This window comes from Papaver somniferum, chromosome 9 (genome assembly GCF_003573695.1).
Source record: "Papaver somniferum cultivar HN1 chromosome 9, ASM357369v1, whole genome shotgun sequence".
Lineage (NCBI taxonomy): Eukaryota > Viridiplantae > Streptophyta > Magnoliopsida > Ranunculales > Papaveraceae > Papaver > Papaver somniferum.
Genome location: NC_039366.1, coordinates 199096602 through 199117663, shown reverse-complemented (window position 1 = coordinate 199117663; position 21062 = coordinate 199096602). Strand labels below are relative to the sequence as shown.

The 21062-nt window shown below is 35.3% G+C and overlaps 1 protein-coding gene across 4 annotated transcripts; it reads left to right on the top strand.

Moving 5' to 3' along the window:
• Positions 1-246: 246 nt before the first annotated feature.
• On the top strand, positions 247-5205 carry LOC113308919. Of its 4 annotated transcripts, none has more exons than XM_026557368.1 (7): positions 247-915; positions 1849-2207; positions 2320-2525; positions 2623-2656; positions 3067-3135; positions 4515-4571; positions 4800-5205. In XM_026557368.1, exons 1-7 carry the CDS (start codon positions 640-642, stop codon positions 5137-5139), a joined length of 1341 nt encoding a protein of 446 aa, XP_026413153.1. In that variant the 5' UTR covers positions 247-639; the 3' UTR covers positions 5140-5205. The 4 variants fall into 4 exon arrangements, with proteins under 4 accessions (XP_026413153.1, XP_026413152.1, XP_026413154.1 ...); XM_026557367.1 differs by having other exon boundaries at positions 2308-2525; XM_026557369.1 differs by having other exon boundaries at positions 2308-2525; positions 4817-4881.
• Positions 5206-21062: the final 15857 nt, after the last annotated feature.

Genomic DNA, 21062 nt, shown 5'->3' with positions numbered 1-21062 from the left:
TGGGATGAACGCAATACGAGATTATCAATAATCTAGTTAAAAATTTAAACCAGCTGATTGCAGATGTAAAATGTTTGTTATTCAATTGAGGTTTAAACTTTGATTTATTTTTAGATTTTATATTGTCTAATTTTCTCTGTAATTTGGATGTGGTAGTGCACACATCCAGGTAATCGTTTATTTGTTTTTTATGTCATTACTTTTGTGACTCAAAATCTTTTAATTTAATTTTTCCGTTTTGCTGATTGAAAAAATGGGGTAAACCCATTCTGTTTAATTGAAAAAAAAATGAATGTTAAGAAAGAAACTTATCCAAATCAATCATTAGAATTTGGCAATGCAGGTTATGTAAAAAGATAATTTGACAACGGAATTTGGAAAGAGAATTTCAGAGCTAAAAAGATGAGGTTTTGTTGCTCGACAGAAGACAGATGGACCTAGATCTCATTTGTTAAGTTCGGACCATATATAAAGTGAACCGTATCCACAAAAGGAAATTTCATTGGGCCGAACGAACTTACCAAAGGAAATCCAGATCCAGATCCATTTGTCAGGCAAGAAAATAAATTCTCTTCTCAAATCAAACCCCCCTGACCCGTGGATGGAGATTTCTTCTGTTGCTGCAAATTAATAATTAGAATGGCGAGAATCATCAAAAATGTTGCTGCATCTTTAACCCCGGTATTACTGGCGTATACGAGGAGGACTCCCTGTAGAAATTACAGCTCTTCATCATCCATCTTCGTCAACCCCCAATTGAAGAACAGCAGTGCCAATATTAGCCGTAGTCTAATTTATAGACAAGATCGGCCTCTAAATCTTCAGTTGTTCTCTTCTCTCGCTGAGAATAATAATAAGAGACCACCGTCCAGTTCCGTATGTCCTGAGGTGAAATCTGAACATCTTCTTCACAAGGTATGTTCTTTCATTAATTTTTCTTCTTAATTGTATCTATTGATGTTTAGGGTCCAAAAAACACACATAATTTGAGATCAGTTCCTTCCAATTTTACCACATACTATCTTCAATTTTAACATCTAGTTTGATTTTATCTTAGATACTATTAGAGATACTCTGTGATGTACTTGAGCTGTGAAAGAGTGTGTGATTAAGTGGAACAGAATTGATTAAGACTTGTTTCTTTTTCCCCAAATTTTTAATCTGCTGAAAGATGTAAGAATAAATCCTGGATCAACAATTTATTCTTGAGAAATCCATTCATAAAGTTTTCTATAGGTTAGCGGGGGCCCTAGCCCCAACAGTTAGAAATTCGTTGAAGTTAAGAAACTACACAAAGATTAAAGCATTTTCTTTGTATAATATAGGTTTTAGTAGGAAATACTGTTGATTTCATAATGTGTCTGCATCCTAGTTTTTTGAGAAATTATCTTGTCTTCGTGTCCACGTCTCGTGTCTGCTTTCCAGGGGACAATACGAATACGTCACTAATTAATACGAAAAAATAGGATTCGTCTAGAGTCATAAAGTACATGTGAAGGTAAAAATATGTAGGTACAATTTGAGATACAAATAACAAATTTACCATTTTAGATTCCTCTTCTCTCAGTACTTGCACGCAAAGTATATGTGCATCTGCATGTGCTTATGCCCAATAATCTATTTTGACTATATATTTTGGGCCTAGTTCACTAGTTAAGGTCAGTATCAGCGAGTGTGTGTGGCGTACACCAGTAGATGTGAAACTCAACTTATATCTCCTCAGATAGAGTTAAAAGTGAGTGTTAAACACCAAGAACTGCTTTGCAATAGTTATTAAGCTGTAATTAAGATTTGTATGTAACACGGAGATGATCAAATGGATGTCTTTATGCGTTTGTTAGTGTGCAGAAACCAAGTGATTTTCCCTTCAAAATTGAAGATAAACCAGGGAAGCAAACGGTAACATTGACTAGAGAATACCGGGGTGATGATATCAAAGTCATTGTTCACATGCCTGCAGGTCGTTCCTCTACTGTGGAAGAAAGAAGTGATGAATCGGATAACCAGGATCATGACCAGCACAAGGATAGTGTAGGTGATCCACAATCCAGCATTCGCCTAGTTGTATCTCGTACGAATTATTTCGGGACTACTTTGGAGTACGGTGTCATTGCTTATCCAGATGATTTTTCGATAGAAAGTTTCTGTATCAAGTACGCAAATGCTCCAGATGAAGAAAATATCTATTACAGAGGACCTGACTATGCGTAAGTACTTAAATTACTCACTGCTAGCTTCTATAAGTACTTCAATTTCTATCCGTTGTTGCATTAGTTCCTTAACGTGCATCTTTTATATTTCCTCAAGGAAATTGGATAGTAACTTGCAGAAAGAATTCCAAAGACGTTTGAAGATCATAGGGATCATACCCAGCACCACCAACTTCTTACATGAGTACATGACAAACAGAGACATGTGCTCGTCAGATTCAGCCAATTCGCCTCCTCTTACTGATCAATCTCCCACTGAATCCATCCAATCTACATTGATTAATGATGAAGGGATTCCCGTCGACTTTGCAGTCGGTAATATTGTTTAATGTGTTGATTGGATGTTTAATGTTTCGATTTGTTGGACAAGTATATGTATTGATTCTTACTGAATTTATTATGGTTTATGCAGAAGTTTTTAGACAAAGAGGGCATCCACTTGTCAGGTATTATTACCAACTCACTCTAATCATCTTTTTTATTTATCAATTCTTTTCATCACACATAAAAGCATCTCCAATGCTGTGGTCAATACCTGGTATGTGATACAAAGTGTCAACTCATTGTAATTATTTTCTTGGAGGTCTGATTTTGTTTTGTTGGGTCGTTAATATGGCGTCCAAACAAATAAAAAATAAAAAATTTGGGAAAATGCATTTCAATGGTAAGGATGAATTTCCAAAGTCTGCAGTACATATCTGCATCATGAAGGAAGCCTGGATATGGCTTTCTACTCAACCTTATGTTTTATTAGCGACTCACAGATATAGGATGCAGCATTTTTTTTTCTTTTTTCTGAATGGAAAAATCTTATTGTCCTACGATTTGGTGTTCTCATGATTTGTATTAATGACAGTGCTGAGGATATCCGCAACAGTGGAAAGAATCACAAAGACTTCATTTGGATTCCGTATCCATATACTCGGTAGGTATTTATTATACCTTATTTGATATCGTTGCTACTGTCAGTACATATATTCATTTCTCCAATCATTTGTGGAGAAATGTGCACCCTCATTTAGTAGGGTGCACAAAATTGGACTTCGTTACAACCGAGGCTTGAGTCTTTTGGAGTCTTCACTGCCCTATATACAACATCGCTATGAAGGTAGGAATGTGAGACTATCTCTTACGCTTGGTTGTGCGGGAGTAGAGATAAAAGAATGAAATGATTTAGCTCTGAGTACAACATTTTATGGCATCAGTATGATTTAGTGCAAAGTCAAACTGCGAATTCGATCATTTTATGACTTAAGTGTGAAGCTCATGTTGAATGCCTCGTAAGAGTTAGTCTGAAGGTGTTGTGAACCTGGGTTGCACACATACGAGTACATGTTTTGATATGGACACGTTCTCGAGTGACCAGTACGACAATTCCAAAATTAAGATGGAGATGTTAGTAGTATACGTTAAAAATGCTGTCCATTTTTATTAGCATGATTATTATTTGCAACGTCACACCTGTCATCACCTCACTTTGGGATAGGTAAGTAATACTCCTTTTCGAGATCAACATCTGCTCTTAGGTAATTGCCTTCAGAGCTTTAAAAAGTTCAAACCTTTTTTTTCCAGAGAAGGGATGGTTATATTAAAGATTTCAACTTGAAAAAAGTTAGGTTAGTAATAATAGTTTTTTTTGTTTGAGTGGCCGCATCTTGGCATATCGGAGTCCCTATGTGTAGACAAGCACACCCCAAGAGCCAGCCTAATAATGTTACTAATCTATGGTAGTTATTTTTTTTTCTTTATTATTATTACTATTACTGGATAAAAAGTATTACATTAACTAGCTGGAAGCCTAACAAGCTAAGCTCCAACAACATACTAATACATTATTATCATTTACTTATTTTTTTAAATAAAAAAAGAAATAACTCTCATGGGACCAGTGCTGGCCGGCCAGTCTTCCCGTCAATAGGGCAGCCGCCTCATCTTCTTCTTATTTTATCTTTTTATTGGCAAGAAGTTAGTTGGTAGCCTAGCAACAAGTTGAGCTCAAACACCCTCTAGGATAACCGCTCATATTCCATGGAAATGAAAACTACCTAGTCCATTATTTGCATCAGTGCATTATTATTTTTACTATAATTATGAATACCTATAAAAAGAACAAATTTTATGTAGAAGTATCTATAAAGGAACAAATATGATGCATGAATAAAGTATTCTGATTTCAATTTGGCTTATTTTCTGTAAAAATTACCTTTATATAATTTATTTATTTATTCTATTATCTGGAAGCTATTTTTATTATTGTTGGTGTTGTTCTTAATCAACTAAATTGTTTTGTTTTTGTGCCAACAGTAGTGAGAAGCTAATGTGGGTTGAAATACCTAGCAAGGGTTTCTTCGCTTCTGAAAGGTACTAATATTATAACTATCAACTTTTTTTTTTCTTGATTTTATTTATCCTAGTTGGTTAGAGGACAAACTCTTGCTTCCCCCGTTGACCGTCTCCAAAGAAAAGAAAAAAACTAAAAATTCTGAATATGATTAGTTACCTTTGTTATGTTACTAATAATATTTTAGTATGGTGGTTAGTTTATCAGTAAGATTACAAGTTAACTAGTTTGCTCTTTACTAATGGCAGCGAACTTCAACGTGAAGTTGAACAAGACCTTGCTGATCAACGTGCTGAAGATTTATTATTCCTTGACGGTGAAGCTGACAATTCTTATAGATGTTTACCTCCTAAAGATGTAGGAGATTCCCCTGTTTTCTCCGAAGAGATGGATAAGATATTGTATCCTGATTTGAAACATATGGAAGTTGTGCCTGATTTTGAAGAGGCTTGGGAAAACTGCAGAATTGCCCTAAAACCACACAATGATGATATGAATAAAATAATGTATCCTCCTTATGGACGTCCGGCTGTTCTTGAATTTGCGAGTGATTTTGAACCTGAACATTATCAGGTATATTGTATGTGAATTTGAGATAATTGGCTTGTCGTTTCTACATTTTGATTCTTAATTTCTTACCGACTCATTATCATATTCACTTGGTATTTTTTCAAAAACGTAAATCGGACGGGAGAACCCTTGGACGGTGTTAAGTTAGGGTAGCATGGGTGGATCAGGAGACTATCCTTTTGTTCTTAAAAGAAAATGTTGGATTTATCTCAAATTTATTATGGTGTAGCTTCACAGGTTTTCTTTTATAACTAGAAATAATCCGTGTCGTAACGTAACGGCATGAGAAGGTATAATTTTTTATCATAATTATTTTAATAATTACCACACATTATCATAAGACTTAATTCGGGTCATGAGAACTTGTTGTTATGAATACTTTAGATATTTTTCATCTAAATAAATGTAAATTCGATTACACCTCCAACCGATTAAAATGATATTCGATTATACCTCCAACCGATTCTAAATGGGTGGATGTGTACCGATTAAAATGATATTCGACTACACCTCCAACCGATTCTAAATGGGTGGATGTGTGTGGTTGAAGAAATATACTCCTCTATTTATACATGACTCATTCATAATTGTAATTAGTGACACATTCAAAAGAAATTTGACGTTTTTCCTTTTATAGTGGATTATTATGTGCTAGTCATAAAACAGCAGCCGTTTCGTCGCACGCAAACTTGAAGCATGGACGATTTTCACTTATTTATGGGTAAGCAATTCTTTTAGTCGTGGGAGGATAATGGGGAGTACATAGAGGATCCAAATCAATTGAAAAAAATTAGAACTAAAATAGAAGGAGATTTGTTCGTGGTCTAATCAAAATAGAAAAAAGGTGAGTTTTATACCTTAAATGTACGAATCATGGCCTAAATTTTGCCCCAATTATGATGGATTTTTGTTGTTATAACAATTCCTCTTTGATATTATTTTATTTTTGTTTGGTTGTGGATCACCAAAAAAGAAAAAAAAATGATTCCAAAAACACATGCGCCATCGAAATTCATATTTATGAATTTGGAGACTCATTCATTTGTAAGTTTTACTCTAGTAAGTATGTAAATGGCATGGAAGCTCATGAGTTTCATTCTTCTTTTTCTTGGAATCAATTGATATCGAATGTGAAGTACGTGAACTTTGGTGACAATTCGTTTCACCATTTAGTTTCTATACATGTGTATGTGTTATCTCTATTTTTTAACTGCTTGATCAAGTTTTTTTTTTGTGTGTGTGTTTAGCTTCTTTTTGTTTGTGCTGCAGATTTGGATCAAATTATTCATGTCATTAAAACCTGATGCAAATATAGCCGTGATCATGATCAAGAATGCTTAAATGTTCCCAAGAATGCTAGAATTGATATGGATGAAGATAGGGTTCATCTTTCGATTGGTTAAATGTCTCATTCGAAAATAAATTTATTATTTGGATGCTAGAAAAAGATTCTAAAATTCTTTGCACTTTGCGTTTACCTCGTAACTCTAATGGCTTTTTTCTTTTCTTTTTTGCATGATGATGAAAATACGCTTATTCAATTGCTAAAATTAAAATCAGGCCTATGAAGTAAGGTTAAATTTTTGGTGAGTCATTTTTTGGATATATATATATATATTCGTTACTCATTGTTCTATTTGTACAGTGAGTATAATGAAAATCATTATTTGTATTTTTTTTTTTGATTCTTCCCTTTACATAATGAGTATAATGAAAATTATTTATATTATTAACAAAAAAAAATGTTTGTATTTTGCAGCTATAAGATGGTTAGTTTGATTTTTTTTATAGAAATGGGTAAAAGAATCTTTTTTTTTTAATTTTCTATGGTCGAAACATTTATTTTATCAGTTTATTTTCTTAATGGTGCATTTATTTTTTCAGTTTATTAAGAGGGTTATTAATATTTCCATAATGGGAGGAGGTTACAAACACCATAATCGCTAGATGTCTTTGGATATGATGAGACTGGGATGGTCGGATCACTTGTTTGTCTCTCAAAATGTTATCCGTCCGTTCAAGACTCAAAAACCCATGTTGTTTTGTATTATAGATATATCCTGTCGTTTTACCTCTTTGTCATATCTATGTTTTTGAGGGTTTTATTTTGTTTTGTTTTACATAGATAAACTTCCAACTTAAGTACAAACTTCTACATATTTATATAGGGATATTTTGACTTCAGGTCCCAACTTTTGACTAGTATTTAGTAGCATAGCCAGTATAGATGCAGAAGATAATACATGTGTTGGCGCTACAACTTAGCATTCAAATGTTGGTAGTACAGAGTAATCAGTCTCGTGTGCTCTATATTACTCATGTGTATGTCATGTGTGTCTGACTCTTTATATACTTTTATTTTGTCTTTTTTGTTAGTTACCACGACTTTATTTTGAATCTACATTTTAATGTTCTTCTCTGTTAGTCATTTAGAGAATACAAATCAACTCAGTTTATTTTGTTTGTTAATAAAGATGATTTTATACTATTACTACGGTTTCGGGTGAATAGTTTCTTTCTCTTTGTTTTTCGATCCTGCTTCTTGCTGTTACAAATCACTCTGATCTGATTTCTATTTTTTAATTTGATATTCTTCACCTCTTATTCAAACTAAGTTGCTCAACTGGTTGCGTTTTTCATCATCTTTACTTTCAATTTCATCTTATCATCTTTTCAATTTTCAATTTTTTTTTCAATTTTTCTCATGAAAACTCCTAAAATTGCTTCTCTACTTCTAAACACCATCTCCAATATCATTCCCATTAAACTCAACGATGATAACTTTCTGGTTTGGAAGGCTTTAATCGCACCATTATTCAAGAAATTTCAGGTTCAAAAGTTTATTGATGGTTCATTCCCTTGTCCTGTCAATTTCACCTCTCGCTTTAATAACAATCGCAACATAGTAAATCCTCAGTTCACTGAATGGGAACAAGAAGATTCAACTCTCCTTCCGTGGATTCAGTAAACTATATCGGATTATGTCATTGGTTATGTAGCTGGAGCAACTACTTCTCACGGTTTATGGATCAACGTTGAACGTTATTTCTCTAAAGTATATACTACTCACGCGATTCAGCTTCGAACTCGTCTTCAGACAATCAAACAAGGTACCAATTAAGTTTCAGTTTTACTTGTTTATCTTAAAAAGATTTAAGATGAATTAGTTGTTGCAAGATCTCCAATTTCCGATACAAAAATGGTTGTTATTATCTTATCTGCTTTATCCAGTGATTATGCTTATTTTGCAACCTCGTTTCGCATCCATAATCCTCCTGTGATTAGTAATGAACTTCACAACATTCTATTGAGTGAAGAGTTAGTTGTTAATCAGCGCCTTGCATCTGACAAAGTTGAGAATGAGGCTAAAGCATTTGCATCTATGTGATCTTAACCTTACTATTCATCCAATCACTCTCGTGGTGGCAGAGGTTATAATCCTTCTTTTCGTGGTCGTGGTGGAAGAGGTCCTCCTAACTTCTTCAACAGATCTAACAATTTTACTCAACCTGTTGCACCTGTCTCTGGTGATCGGATCTTGCAAAATTTGTATTAAACCAGGCCACACTGCTCTTTAATGTACTCATCGCATGAATTTCACTTATCAAGAACGATTACCTCCAAAGAATATTCATGTTATGTTTGATGCTGCCTCCATTCATGATGATGAATCCTACTGGTATGTTGATTCTGGAACGAACAACCACATTACATCTGATAGTGACTCTTTATCTCATTCTTATCCTTATGATGGCTTTGAGGTTATTGCTACATCTAGTGGACAAGGTATGGTCATTACTTCTTCTGGCAATTCTATTAAACCGTTGGTGATCATAACTTCCATCTAGATAATATTCTTGTAGTACCAAATTCATCTTATAATATGTTTTTTGTCCAAAAATTCACCACTGACAAAAATTGTGCCTTAACTTTTGACTCTCATGGTTTTTGTGTGAAGGATATGACCTCGGGATGATTCTTTTCCAAGGGACTCGTGAGAATGGTCTCTACCCAATTTCCTTCACCAACTCTAACAAACCTTCATCTCCTGCATCATCATCCATAGTGTTTACTAGCATCACCTATTACAGTGCTCTTCTCCACCGACGCTTAGATGATCATTGTTTTCAGTCTCTTCAACATGTTTGCAAATCTTTAAATCTCAATAATGTCGCTAAGCAACCTATCTTTTATAATGAATGTAATCTAGGTAGAATTCAGAAACTACCTTTTCAAACGTCATGTAACAATGCTAGACAACCACAAAAGTACCGTTTCAAATGTCATGTAACGATGCTAGTCAACCACTTGAGTTGTTATGGATTGATCTTTGGGGTCCTTCTCATACTGCTTCTGTTGGTAGTTGTTATAACTATGATAATGTAATTGATGACTACTCAAAATAATGTCGGGTGTTTACTATGGCTAATAAATCTGATTTTAAGAATTTTTTCATTACCTTTGTTTCGCAAATTGAAAATATCTTATCTTGTAGAGTTAAAATTCTTAGAACATATAGTGGTGGTGAGTTTTTTCATAACCTTTTTCAATCCTTTCTAGTCTCGAAAGGAATTTTTCATGAAATCACCTCTCCCTACACCCCAGGAAAAAATGGTGTGGCTGAGACTAAACATAAACATCTTCTTAATGTTTATAGAACTATGCACATTCAATCTTATATGCCTTGTAAATACTGGGCTGAAGCTATCCATAATGCAAATTACTCTATCAACAGACTTCCTACTAAATCTTTGCGTTTTATGTCTCCTTTTGAGTTTCTTTTCCGTAAATCCGCAGACTATACCTTTCTTAAGGTTTTTGGATGCTCATGTGTTCCTTGGTCGAAACCTTATACTACTACTAAACTGCAACCTAAAAGTAAACACTGCATTTTTTTTGGGTTACAGTCTGAATCAAAAGGGGTACAGATGTCTAGACCCCACTACAGGCAGAATCTACATCTCTAGGCATGTTTTATTCAATGAGCACTCCTTTCCTTATTCCTCATTCTTTCCATCTTCATCTCTGGCTACTGTTTGTCCACTTTCCTCCAATCCAATTGCACCATCTTCTAGACCCTCTTGTTGTGATTTTTTATTCTATCATGAGGTCTCCACCGTATCTCCTTCTTCTACTCCTGATCATATCTCTAATACTTATACCATGATCACCAGGAATAGGAATTTAATTTTTAAGCCTAAACCATTACTTGTCGCTTCTCAAAAATTTCTTATTGCTCTTGCTGATTCCTCTCAGCCAGTTCCAACTTACTTCTCTCAGGCCAACAAAATTCCTAAATGGAAAACAACTCTCTCTAATGAGCATGATGATCTTATGAATGTTGTCACTTGGTCTATAGTCCAACCTGTTCCAGGCCAAGACTTAGTAGGTTGTAAGTGGGTCTTTCGTATAAAATACATTATTGATGGCGCTGTTAATAAGTATAAAGCCGGATTGGTGGCAAAAGGCTTTCATAAATAATATGGAGTTGACTTTGCAGAAACATTTAGTCCTGTAGCCAATCGTACCACAATTCGACTCATTTTATCTATTGTAGTCAATTACAATTGGAAAATATCTCAACTTGATATTTGTACTGCATTCCTTCATGGGACTTAGAGGAACCAATTTACATGGAGAAACCTCATGGTTTTCAAGATGTTGATCATCCTCATTATGTTTGCAAATTACACAAATCCATTTATGGCCTAAAAAAATCCCCCAGTGCTTGGTATGCTAGATTATCATATGTTCTTTTCTCTATGGATTTTGTATCTTCTCTGGCTGACACTTCGTTGTTTGTTCAAAAAGTGGGTAAGAGACTTACTATTGATTGAGATATTCTTGTTACTGGGAATGGCAATGCTTATATTAGTTATTTCATGTATGAGTTGAATACTTATTTTCATGTCAAAGATCTTGGTGCACTTCATTATTTTCTTGGGCTTGAGGTTCAATGGAATTCAAATGGCATTTTCCTCTTTCAGTCTAAGTATATACTGTATCTTCTCAAAAGGACAAACATGGTAGGTTGCAAGCCTTCTACCAATGAGGGTGCTTCACTTCCAGATTCTTTAATCTACAGATCGCTTGTTGGTACACTGTATTATTTGCACTTGGAGCAGACCTGAAATTTCCTATGAAGTTCAACGGGTCTGTCAGTTCATGTATAAACCTATTTCTCTTCAATTGGCTGTTGCCCATAGAATTTTCAGTTATCTTAAAGGCACAACTGAGTTTGGAATTTGCTTCACCAAAGGTCCCATGACCCTCCATGGTTACTCAGATGTTGATTGGGCTGGTGATGTCACTGATAGTAAATCAATTGGAGGTTTTTGTATATACTTTGTCTCAAACAACATCTCTTGGTCTCCCAAGAAATAAGCTACATCTCTAGATCTTCTATGGAATATGAATATCGAGATTTAGCTATTGCAGTTGCAGAGTCTGCCTGGATTTATTAGTTATTAAAGGATATGCACTTTCATATTTATACGCCTCCCATACTTGGATGTGATAATGTTAACTCCATTTTTGTTGACTCAAATCCAGTGATGCACAGTAAAATGAAGAGCTTCAGGGTTGATTTTCACTATGTCAGAGAACTTGTTAAACTGGAGACTTTGCAAGTTTAGTATGCGTCCACCACTGATCAGACATCTGACATTATTACAAAGGGTTTTCATGGCCCAGGATCAAGTTTTAAAGATCCAAGTTGAAGGTTTCATCTCCATTCACCTTACATATAGGGGGTGGGGGGATAACGACATGGTTAGTATAGCTACAGAAGATAATACATGTGTTGGCTCTATAGCTCATTATTCAAATGTTGGTAGTACAGAGTAATCAGTCTTGGGTGATCCATATCACTCATGTGTATGCCATGTGTGTTTCACTTTTTATATACTTGTATTTTTCTCTTTCTTGTCATTTAACACAACTTATTTTAAATATATATTTTATTTATCTTCTCTGTTAACCAGAGAATATAAATTCACTCGGTTTATTCTATTTGTTAGTTGAGATGATTTTATACTGTTACTAGTATTGCATTTGGGTATCACAAAGTTCAATATTAAAATTTGGGTCCCAGGACCGTGGTTGACCGCATTAACAGTTAAGAAATCTAAATAAACAAAATCATGGATATCCTCAAAACGAATAAGGATGGATATTTTCAATATTAAAGTTGAAAATTGGATAGGGGTGGAATGGAAACAAAATCATGGATATAAAACCTCAAAATGAAGTCGATCTAAATAAAGAAATTTTTTTTATCAATTAGAACCAAGATCCGGAAATCGATGAAACTTGAAGAGAATCCAGTAACTCGGTTGAAAGAAATCATAACTTCTTCTTTTCTGCCTTTTTTTGCTCAGTTTCCTAGTTCTGTCTGTGTGTTTCACAGTGAAAAAAGACGAAAAATGGATGTGACTGCTATTTTCACTAATCTATGAGATTGAGATTATTTATTGTTTGTTCTTTCCTTTAACAAAACTCATGAACTTCACTTCTTCCATCGTTCACCATTGATAAGGAGAAGAAAATTTCTCTCAACAAATTCAAAAGATTACCTCGCTAAATGTTTAATCAACCCGAAGGCCTAACACAGAACAGGTCTCTTGAAGTTCTCTTCCACATGTTTTCTCTTGCGGATATCTCATAAGAGTTAGTCTGAAGGTAATAAGATAACTCCAAGAAGAGGCATCACTATATCAGTAGAAGGAAATATTTGTTGTTGCTAGTGGCCTAGTTGTTAAAAAGGAAAGTGCCCCATTTGTAATAACAAGCCTAGGAAGGAAAGTCCGAATTATACAAATGAGAGACGGATGGGAAAAAAAGAAGCCTATTATAGGGACTCCGAACATTTGGTTTTGAGGGTTCACAAGATAACAAAATTCGGTCATCAAATAACAACCAACAAAACCCTAAATCCTACTATTTTTGCTAGTGCCTAAAATATCATCAATTAATTAGTGATGATTGATTAACTAATTAAATATTGATTAAGTAAATGAAAGAACGATTTTGATATAATAATTTAGACATAAAAAACAAAGATCAAAGATGAAAAAGTTTTTGATTTTTTTTTTCCTAAAAATTGTACGGTTGGGAAACCTAACTGTAAATACAATATAAGTTAGAAGTTAATATTTTCTCAACCTTAGACAAATTCAGGGTAACTTACAGTTGAATTTTTTTGAAAAACAACAATTGAAAATACTGTTGTGTTTCCTAACCGTAAACTATAAATACAGGTCGAAGTTCATGTTTTCTCAACCGTAAGCACACCCAGTGAAATTTTTTTTTTTTTTTTGAAAAGAACGTAAATATCGAAAATATGGTTGGGTTTCTTTACCGTAAACCTTAAATACGGTTTGGAATTTCATATATTCCAAACCGTAGGGTTGGTTTATGCTTGTATTTTCGTATTGAATTGTGAAACTAGTTTCTAAAACGGAATTTCATATATTCCAAACCGTAGGGTTGGTTTATGCTTGTATTTTCGTATTGAATTGTGAAACTAGTTTCTAAAACAAAAAACAAAAAAATAGGTGGGTTGCAATTTTCACTCAATTGAAATCATTGTTGGCTAAGATAACTATCATTGAAGAAGAAACAATGGGAGAAGAGGCGATGGAGGAGAAGAAGAGAAGAGACAGATAATTGATTTCGTTTTTGGTTTTCTTAGGCTTTCTCTTTAGGTTTTGATAAATAATGTTTTATTTTTTCGGGTTTTAGTTTCTAATAAATACTTTTTTTTTTCTATACATTTTTTCTTTTCTTTTCGGGTTTTACTTTGTAGTTTGGTTTTAATTAGAATTAGTTTTAGTTTTTTTATTGTAATTAGGTTTATGTTAGTAGCCGAAAGGGTAATTTTGTATTCTTATTGTGAATTAGGTTCCCCTCATTCACATTTTAGGACATTTGAATCCGCAGGAACCCTCAAACCAAGTCTTTGGAGTCCCTATAATAGGATTCAAAAAAGTTATACAAATCCGCAGGATCCCTCAAACCAAGTGGTTGGAGTCCCTATAATAGGCTTCAAAAAAGTTATACAAATTTAGTTTAGCTAGGCAATTCTTGGAGTGCACCTCTTGCAGCTGACATTTCCGACATGATTTTTAACTCTTGGGGTCGTTAATTGTTTTCATTCATCTCCCCAATGCAGTTCACAGTAATCCATGATCAGCTTTGCACCTATGTCAGTGGCTGCCAAGTCGTCCATCTATTGTCCGATAATTTTTTTGCCAAAACTGTGTATGTGTTAGAAGAAATGAGATTACATGTTTATTTTTTTCTACCCGACTAATAAGTCATCTTTTCCAAAAGCTAAACAAAACAAGGGAATTTTGAAGTAATTTTAGAAACCCCTTATCCACCTAGTTGGGCCGACCAAGCGAAGCGAGGGAGGATCTTTACATGACCACTTTTTTGAAAATTGTAAGTCATTAATTGACACAAAAAGATTGGATTTGGTGTCCCAAACCTTTTTCATTAATCAACAATGAAAGGATTAAATAGCCCCTCCATGTTTCCATTTCTCACTAAAACTAGCGTAAATACAACACAAAATGAAGGGTACTCGCGTAAAGTTCGTTGGCAGAAAAAAGGACACGGAAGTTGGAAATCTTTTAATTGCTGAGGAGCAGTTTACTAAAATCCGAGGTAGAGGTTAGAGGGTCGAACCCGACCCCCGTCAAACGTTAATTTTGTTCTTATTTTTTTTTCCTTCTACCATCTTCTTTTAACACATACACCGTTTTAGCATAAATCTCGATGTACCAGAGTTGGAAATCTATAAGGAAATGTACGTTATGATACATACATCTTTCAATTAATCAACTTAATGTGTAATAAATTATTTATGATTTTAACACTGACACATTATCGACAGGAAATATACGTCGGTGGGAGAACTAAGTATTTCAGGAATTTCAAACCAATCAAACGAAAAATTTAGTTTGAAAATCGTATACCACTCAAAGAAGCACTAAAAATGTTACATGACGAGAAATTTTTTGTGGTGAGATCTAGGAATAATTCAATTTAAATTATGTTCGGATTGGAAGAGACATCGATTTCGATCCGAACATACATATAAAAGTCCACTAACATGGTCACTCGCCGTTGTGTCCAGATTTTCCGTTGCACTGGTTCATTTTCTAGACTTTGTTTCTCTTTCGGTTCTCAATCAAATTTAATGAAATTTATATCTATAGAAATTTTTGTTTCTTTTGAGTTTGAGTTTGAGTTTGTGTAAAATGATTCTCATAATCTAAGAAATCAACCATTTGGGAATCATTGTTGTAGTTGATGTGTATTTTCCTAGGTTTTTTAGGTGAAGATTGACCCTCCTCACCAATTGAATCAAAACGCAATTTTTTTTTCTCACTTTCCCCTTCTCCCTCAAAAAAAAAAAACTAACTTTTTTTTTCTTCCTCAAAAGTTTTCATCTACTCAAACATATATAACTAAGTTATCTTAATCATTAATCAATAATCAGGATTATTATAACTAGTCATTAATTAACACTAATCCTAAAAGGGCAGATTTCCATTATTAAAAATATTTGGCTAAGGGGTTATAGAATTTGATATTTACATCCCTAATTTGTCTTTATTCAGTATGTCCTGAAATTTTTAGGTATTCCCTAAAACAAGGTTCCTTTCTTTGTTATGCGACATTTCTTGACGAATATCGTCGAAAAGTACTCAAAAAATCCTTTTCCAGGCAAATAAATTTAATGTCTTATTATCAAGTGGATGAGTCTTGGGTGGCGATGTAATCTAATATCATCTCACTCCGGGTTAGCAATTGGTGGTGAATCTGTACATGGATCTGTACTGAATTTTTTTTGAATCAAATTTGGTTGGTTACATTTAAGCCAAGGATTAGATGTGGATACAGAGGAGAATGAAAATTTTAAGGTGGAAGCATTTATTTGAAATGGTAGATAACATTATAATCAAGGAACCAAATGTGAAATTGAAATGGAAATGCTAATTTCACAAAACTAGGATGAGTCTTTTGGTTGTTGTTTGATGGTGGTAGTGATTGGTTGAGATGATTCTGCGGTGGATTGAGTTGTCGATCGACAAGAAGAGATGTTGAACTGAAATGGGTTTTGTGGTGTTGGGTTTTAATAGATTTGATTGTTTGTTTTGTTCCTAGGCTATGACTGAGATGGATTTGTTGATGGCAGTGTTGACTGTAAGCTAAACTGAACTGCAGGTGATGGATTAGGATGCATATGGAACTCTGTATATGTTGACCTACGTTCGTAGCTAGTAAAATGCGATGTAATCAACAATGGATGTTTGATTTGTGTTGATAGTCACAAAACTCATATCAGAGACTTCGAACTTGTCTACAGCTTGTTCATTAACCATGTGCTAAGTAATAAGAAATTGCTTATTTATGTCATAAAAGTATGAAATGCAGGTTCATGTACATGTGGAGGTCAATGAATCAATAACATGCAGGTTCATGTACATGTGCAGTTGAATTATGACGAAACCAATTATGGTTTCATCTTATTTATGATGAAACCAAAATTTGTTCCATTTATCAGTGAACATGTATAATATCTCTTATAATTTTTCTTACAGTTGAAATGGGAAGCAATTGCAGGTCGTGAATTGGATTGTGGAGCTGAGTAGAGTCAGCTAGGAGATGTTGCTGCCGCTGCTTTCAGATTGGCAGTGTGCAAGTGTACTTGCTGGTATTGTTGATATGGTTATTGCAGTGATGGGTTTGATATGGTTATTGCAGTGACAGGGTCTTGTGACGAGTTTCATTTGATGCTGCTAGTAAGCTCCGGTTGCAGATGAAGTTAATATTATAGAGAAGGTGGTACTGGTGTTGGATTTGAGTTGGTTCTCTATGAAGAATGGTTTGAGCTGATGCTTGAGAATGGTTTTTAAGTACAGTTGCAGGTTGAGAGTGTAGAGAAGAACTGAGATGCTTATGTTGGTGGTGATTATGAACTGCAGCTGGTGATAATCAGAATCCATGGAGGAACTGGTGTTGCTCTGATTGAATTAATATGGATATTGCAGGTCCAGTTGAAGATCAACTGAGCCTGAGATGGAGCATTTGTGGTGTTCAGGTATGAGCTTGAACTGAAATGGAAGGCAGTAATGCAGTGGGTATGGGATTTGAAGTGAATTTGTAGTTGCAGGTGCAATGAAGTGCTGCAATACAATGAGGAATTGCCTGTAAACCTAGATGGAAAGATATACCAGGTGAAGCTGAGTAATGGGTCTTGAGACATAACTGGTGGTATTGCTGTTGAAGCGTAGAAACCAATTATGGTTTCATCTTATTTATGATGAAACCAAAATCGGTTTCATCGTATTTCAACAATGTATTTCTATCCATGAAGATGTATAATACCTCTTAAAAAATTTCTTGCCGGTGATTTCTCACGAAACCAAGATGAAACCAAAATCGGTTTCATCTTATTTATGATGAAACCAAAATTGGTTTCATCGTATTTTTGGGAGGTGGTGGTGGTGGGCGGTCGTGGTGCTGGTTTTGGTCGGCGGTGGTCGACAGTGGTGGTGCTGGATGGTAGGGTGGCTGGTATTGGTGGTGCAATTACGTAGTATCGGTGGTGGTGGTGGTGGTCGGAGGTGGTGGCGGTGGTGGTCGACAATGGTGGTGCTGGATGGTAGGGTGGCTGGCAGTGGTGGTGCAATTGCGCAGTATCGGTGGCGGCGGGCGGCGGCGGTGGTCGGTGGTGGTCGGTGGTGGTCGGTGGTGGCGGCGGCGGAGCGACGGTGGTCGGTGGCGGTGGTGGTGGTCAGTGGCGGCGGCGGATGCGGCGTTGGCGGTGGTCGGAGGTGGTGGCGGTGGCGGCGGTGGTCGGAAGTGTTGGCGGTGGTTATCAGTGGCGGCGGTGCTTATTGGTGGTTGTTTATTTCTTGTTGGGGGTGACAATATAATAAGAATTAAAGTGTGGTTGATTTTTGTTTTTGTTGGGGTGATTTAAACTAGAAGGGTAATATAGACAGTTTATATTAAATGGGGTTTTTGTGAACAATTTGTTTTGTTGAAATTTTTGTATATGGATAGTGACACCTTTGGGGTTATAACTCGCGGACCGTAAATTAATACTAATTAAGCTGTAAAAGAAGCTCCAAGTGAGAATGAAGCAGATTCACCACCAATTGCTAACCCGGAGTGAGATGATATTGATTGGTCCGAGCGACTGGCAAGGGATAATTTCACCCCATTGTTAATTGGCGAGAGCCTCTTCGTTCTTGCAGTTTTTGTTCCAACAGTCGTTGTATATCGGCTTGTGTTCTCTTACTTAGTATGGGTCGGAACCAATAAACATCATTTATGATTTTGTTTGCGAAAAGGATTCGTAGCATTCACTAAAGTGTCAGGTGTAATGCTACATAATTGATATTTTTCCATGTATTATATCACCTTCCAAAATGCAGTCAAGTGCTCAAATTGCATATCCAAATCGGCTCGAAACATAGCCATGCCCCATTTAAAACACTTATTTTAACTCTCCATGAGGTACCCTAAATGCCTTAATTGCACAAGCACGATAAACTTACCAATTCATACCCTTGATGAAATGACAAAACACAAATTTCTGACATTTTTTCATCCCAATATTAAATTATATTGCCACCCAAAACTCATCTACTTGATAATAAGACATTAAATTATATTGCCACCCAAAAACCATCAACAGGCACTCGATACTTGAGTCACAAGTAGGTGACCAAGTCAAGTTGAATTTAATGTGGTCTTGACTCGATACTTGAGTCACAAGTAGGTGACCAAGTCAAGTACAAATAGAGAGACTAGACTACTTTCTTCTTCTTCAGAACTGAGAGAGAGACAGAGAGAGAGGATGTCCGAACGATTTTAGAGAAATCAAAATCGAAACTCATCTGTTCTAAGGAAATTCAATTCAAAAATGAGAGAGAAGAGTAATTAGGGCTTTGGTGGAATTCATCAATCAGGGGAAACGAGAGATTTCAGAAACCCTCACAATTTTTCCTCTCTTTTCCTACTTTCTCTTCCGTCCGAAATTCAATCTCGCCCTAAAATTTCTTCTTCGCTCCAAACCCTAGAAATTCAAAATCAGAGTGATTCGTCATATTCAAGATTGGAGCAAAGTTGTGCCGAACAAGGAATTGATCAAATATGAAGGAGATTCAGAGCTTCAATTAGAGATCTGATAACTTCGTTTTTCGTCAATCTGGTGCTGGTAATAACAAGGAAGGTGCTGAGTTGATTGATTCTGTTCTTGATGTTGTAGCGTGATTCTCTACAGGGTATATTTTCTAAACCCTAACTCATTCTTTTTATTTTCTTTTCATGTACATCTTTTTATTCTAGTGAATTTTTGCTCTCGTTGTTAAGGATGTTACATTTTAGGGTTATTATGCTTTATCTGTTGATTAAGTTTATGCTGTTTAGCGAGAAGAATTGGTGTTAGTTGTTGTCGTGGTTGATATGGAGTTAGATGAGGGATTTAGGAAAATATATCAACTGCTGTTGGTGTTGCAGGTGGTGATGGAGTTGTTTATGTTGGTGGAATTGATGATAATAGGAATTTGCGGTTGGGGGAGGAATTGGAGATGGTATGGTAGTTGTTAGTGATGGTATTAGAATTGGGTATTGGTGTACAGGTTATAGGTTGTTGCAGGAATGGAGTTGGTGGTGAAGTTTAATGTTGGGAGTTGGTAATTCTATTCTAGGGGTTTGTTTGATTATTATTCATACTTAGTTCTATCTTGTTTAGATTTAGTGGTTTAGTGTTTTTTTTTCTTCTTTTGAATAATTCTATTGTAGGGGTTTGTTTCGTTAAGTTTTAATTTGTGTCCTTCTTGCATGATCTGTAGGATTCCACTGTATATGGAATGGGAACTCTATTGATTTCAAAGATCAGAAAGAATATCCTGATAGAAGATGCCCGTGGATCTCTGGAATACAGAGCATTTACCAGAACTTACCCAGCAGATGTGGAATTCAAAGAACATGATGTGTGCTGCTGATCCTAGACATGGACGACACTTGACTGAAAACTATCAAAATACAAGTGAAGAGAAAATCCTAAGCATGCAAATAAAATATCAGAATGGGGACTCGATCTTCTTTAATATAAGTTTCCTCTTCACTAACTTTTAAATTTCATACTGTTTCTGTACTTTAGATTTTCTCTTCAATGTTTTTGTGAATTTGGTGGAACCAAAGTTGAATTTTGAATTTCCTGTTTTATAATTCGTGTGATCTTGTATTGTAAATTTTTGTGGCAGCTTTGTGTTATATTTTGGAATGATTCGGGTGGATTGTTGTGCGTCTCTGTCTTGTTTGTGTGCCGAATCTTTGTTGCTTGTTTTGGTGACTTGCTGTGCGATTCTTGTGTAAAATTTTGTTTAATATTTTTTGGTCCTGTCTTGTTTGTGTGCCGACTCTTTATTGTTGGTTGTGGTGACTTGCTGTGGGACTCTTGTGTGAACTTTTGTGTAATATTTTTTGGTGATTCCGGCTGCTTGTTGTGTGTCTCTGTCTTGTTTGCGTGCCGACTTGCTGTGGGACTCTTGTGTGAACTTTTGTGTAATATTTTGTGGTGATTCGGATGGCTTGTTGTGTGTCTATCTGTGCTGTTACTCTGAATTTTTGTGCTTCATTTGTTCTTGGTGGATTGCGTTCAGGTTTAGTTTTCTAATGTGGCTTTTGTATGGATTCCTAGTGTTGAATGATCTTTTGTGGATATGAGTATTTGCTTAATATTTTGTGGTCCTGTCTTGTTTGTATGCTGACTCTTTATTGTTGGTTGTGGTGACTTGCTGTGGGACTCTTGTGTGAACTTTTGTGTAATATTTTTTGGTGATTCAGGCTGCTTGTTGTGTGTCTCTGTCTTGTTTGCGTGCCGACTTGCTGTGGGACTCTTGCGTGAACTTTTG

Bases quoted from the DNA above. Each gene is read 5' to 3' on its own strand.
- LOC113308919 (XM_026557367.1), top strand. From the start codon at position 640: ATGGCGAGAATCATCAAAAATGTTGCTGCATCTTTAACCCCGGTATTA. The intron at 3,136-4,514 runs GTAGGTATTTAT...TTGTGCCAACAG, and splicing joins ATTCCGTATCCATATACTCG to TAGTGAGAAGCTAATGTGGG. The intron at 4,572-4,799 runs GTACTAATATTA...TACTAATGGCAG, and splicing joins GGTTTCTTCGCTTCTGAAAG to CGAACTTCAACGTGAAGTTG.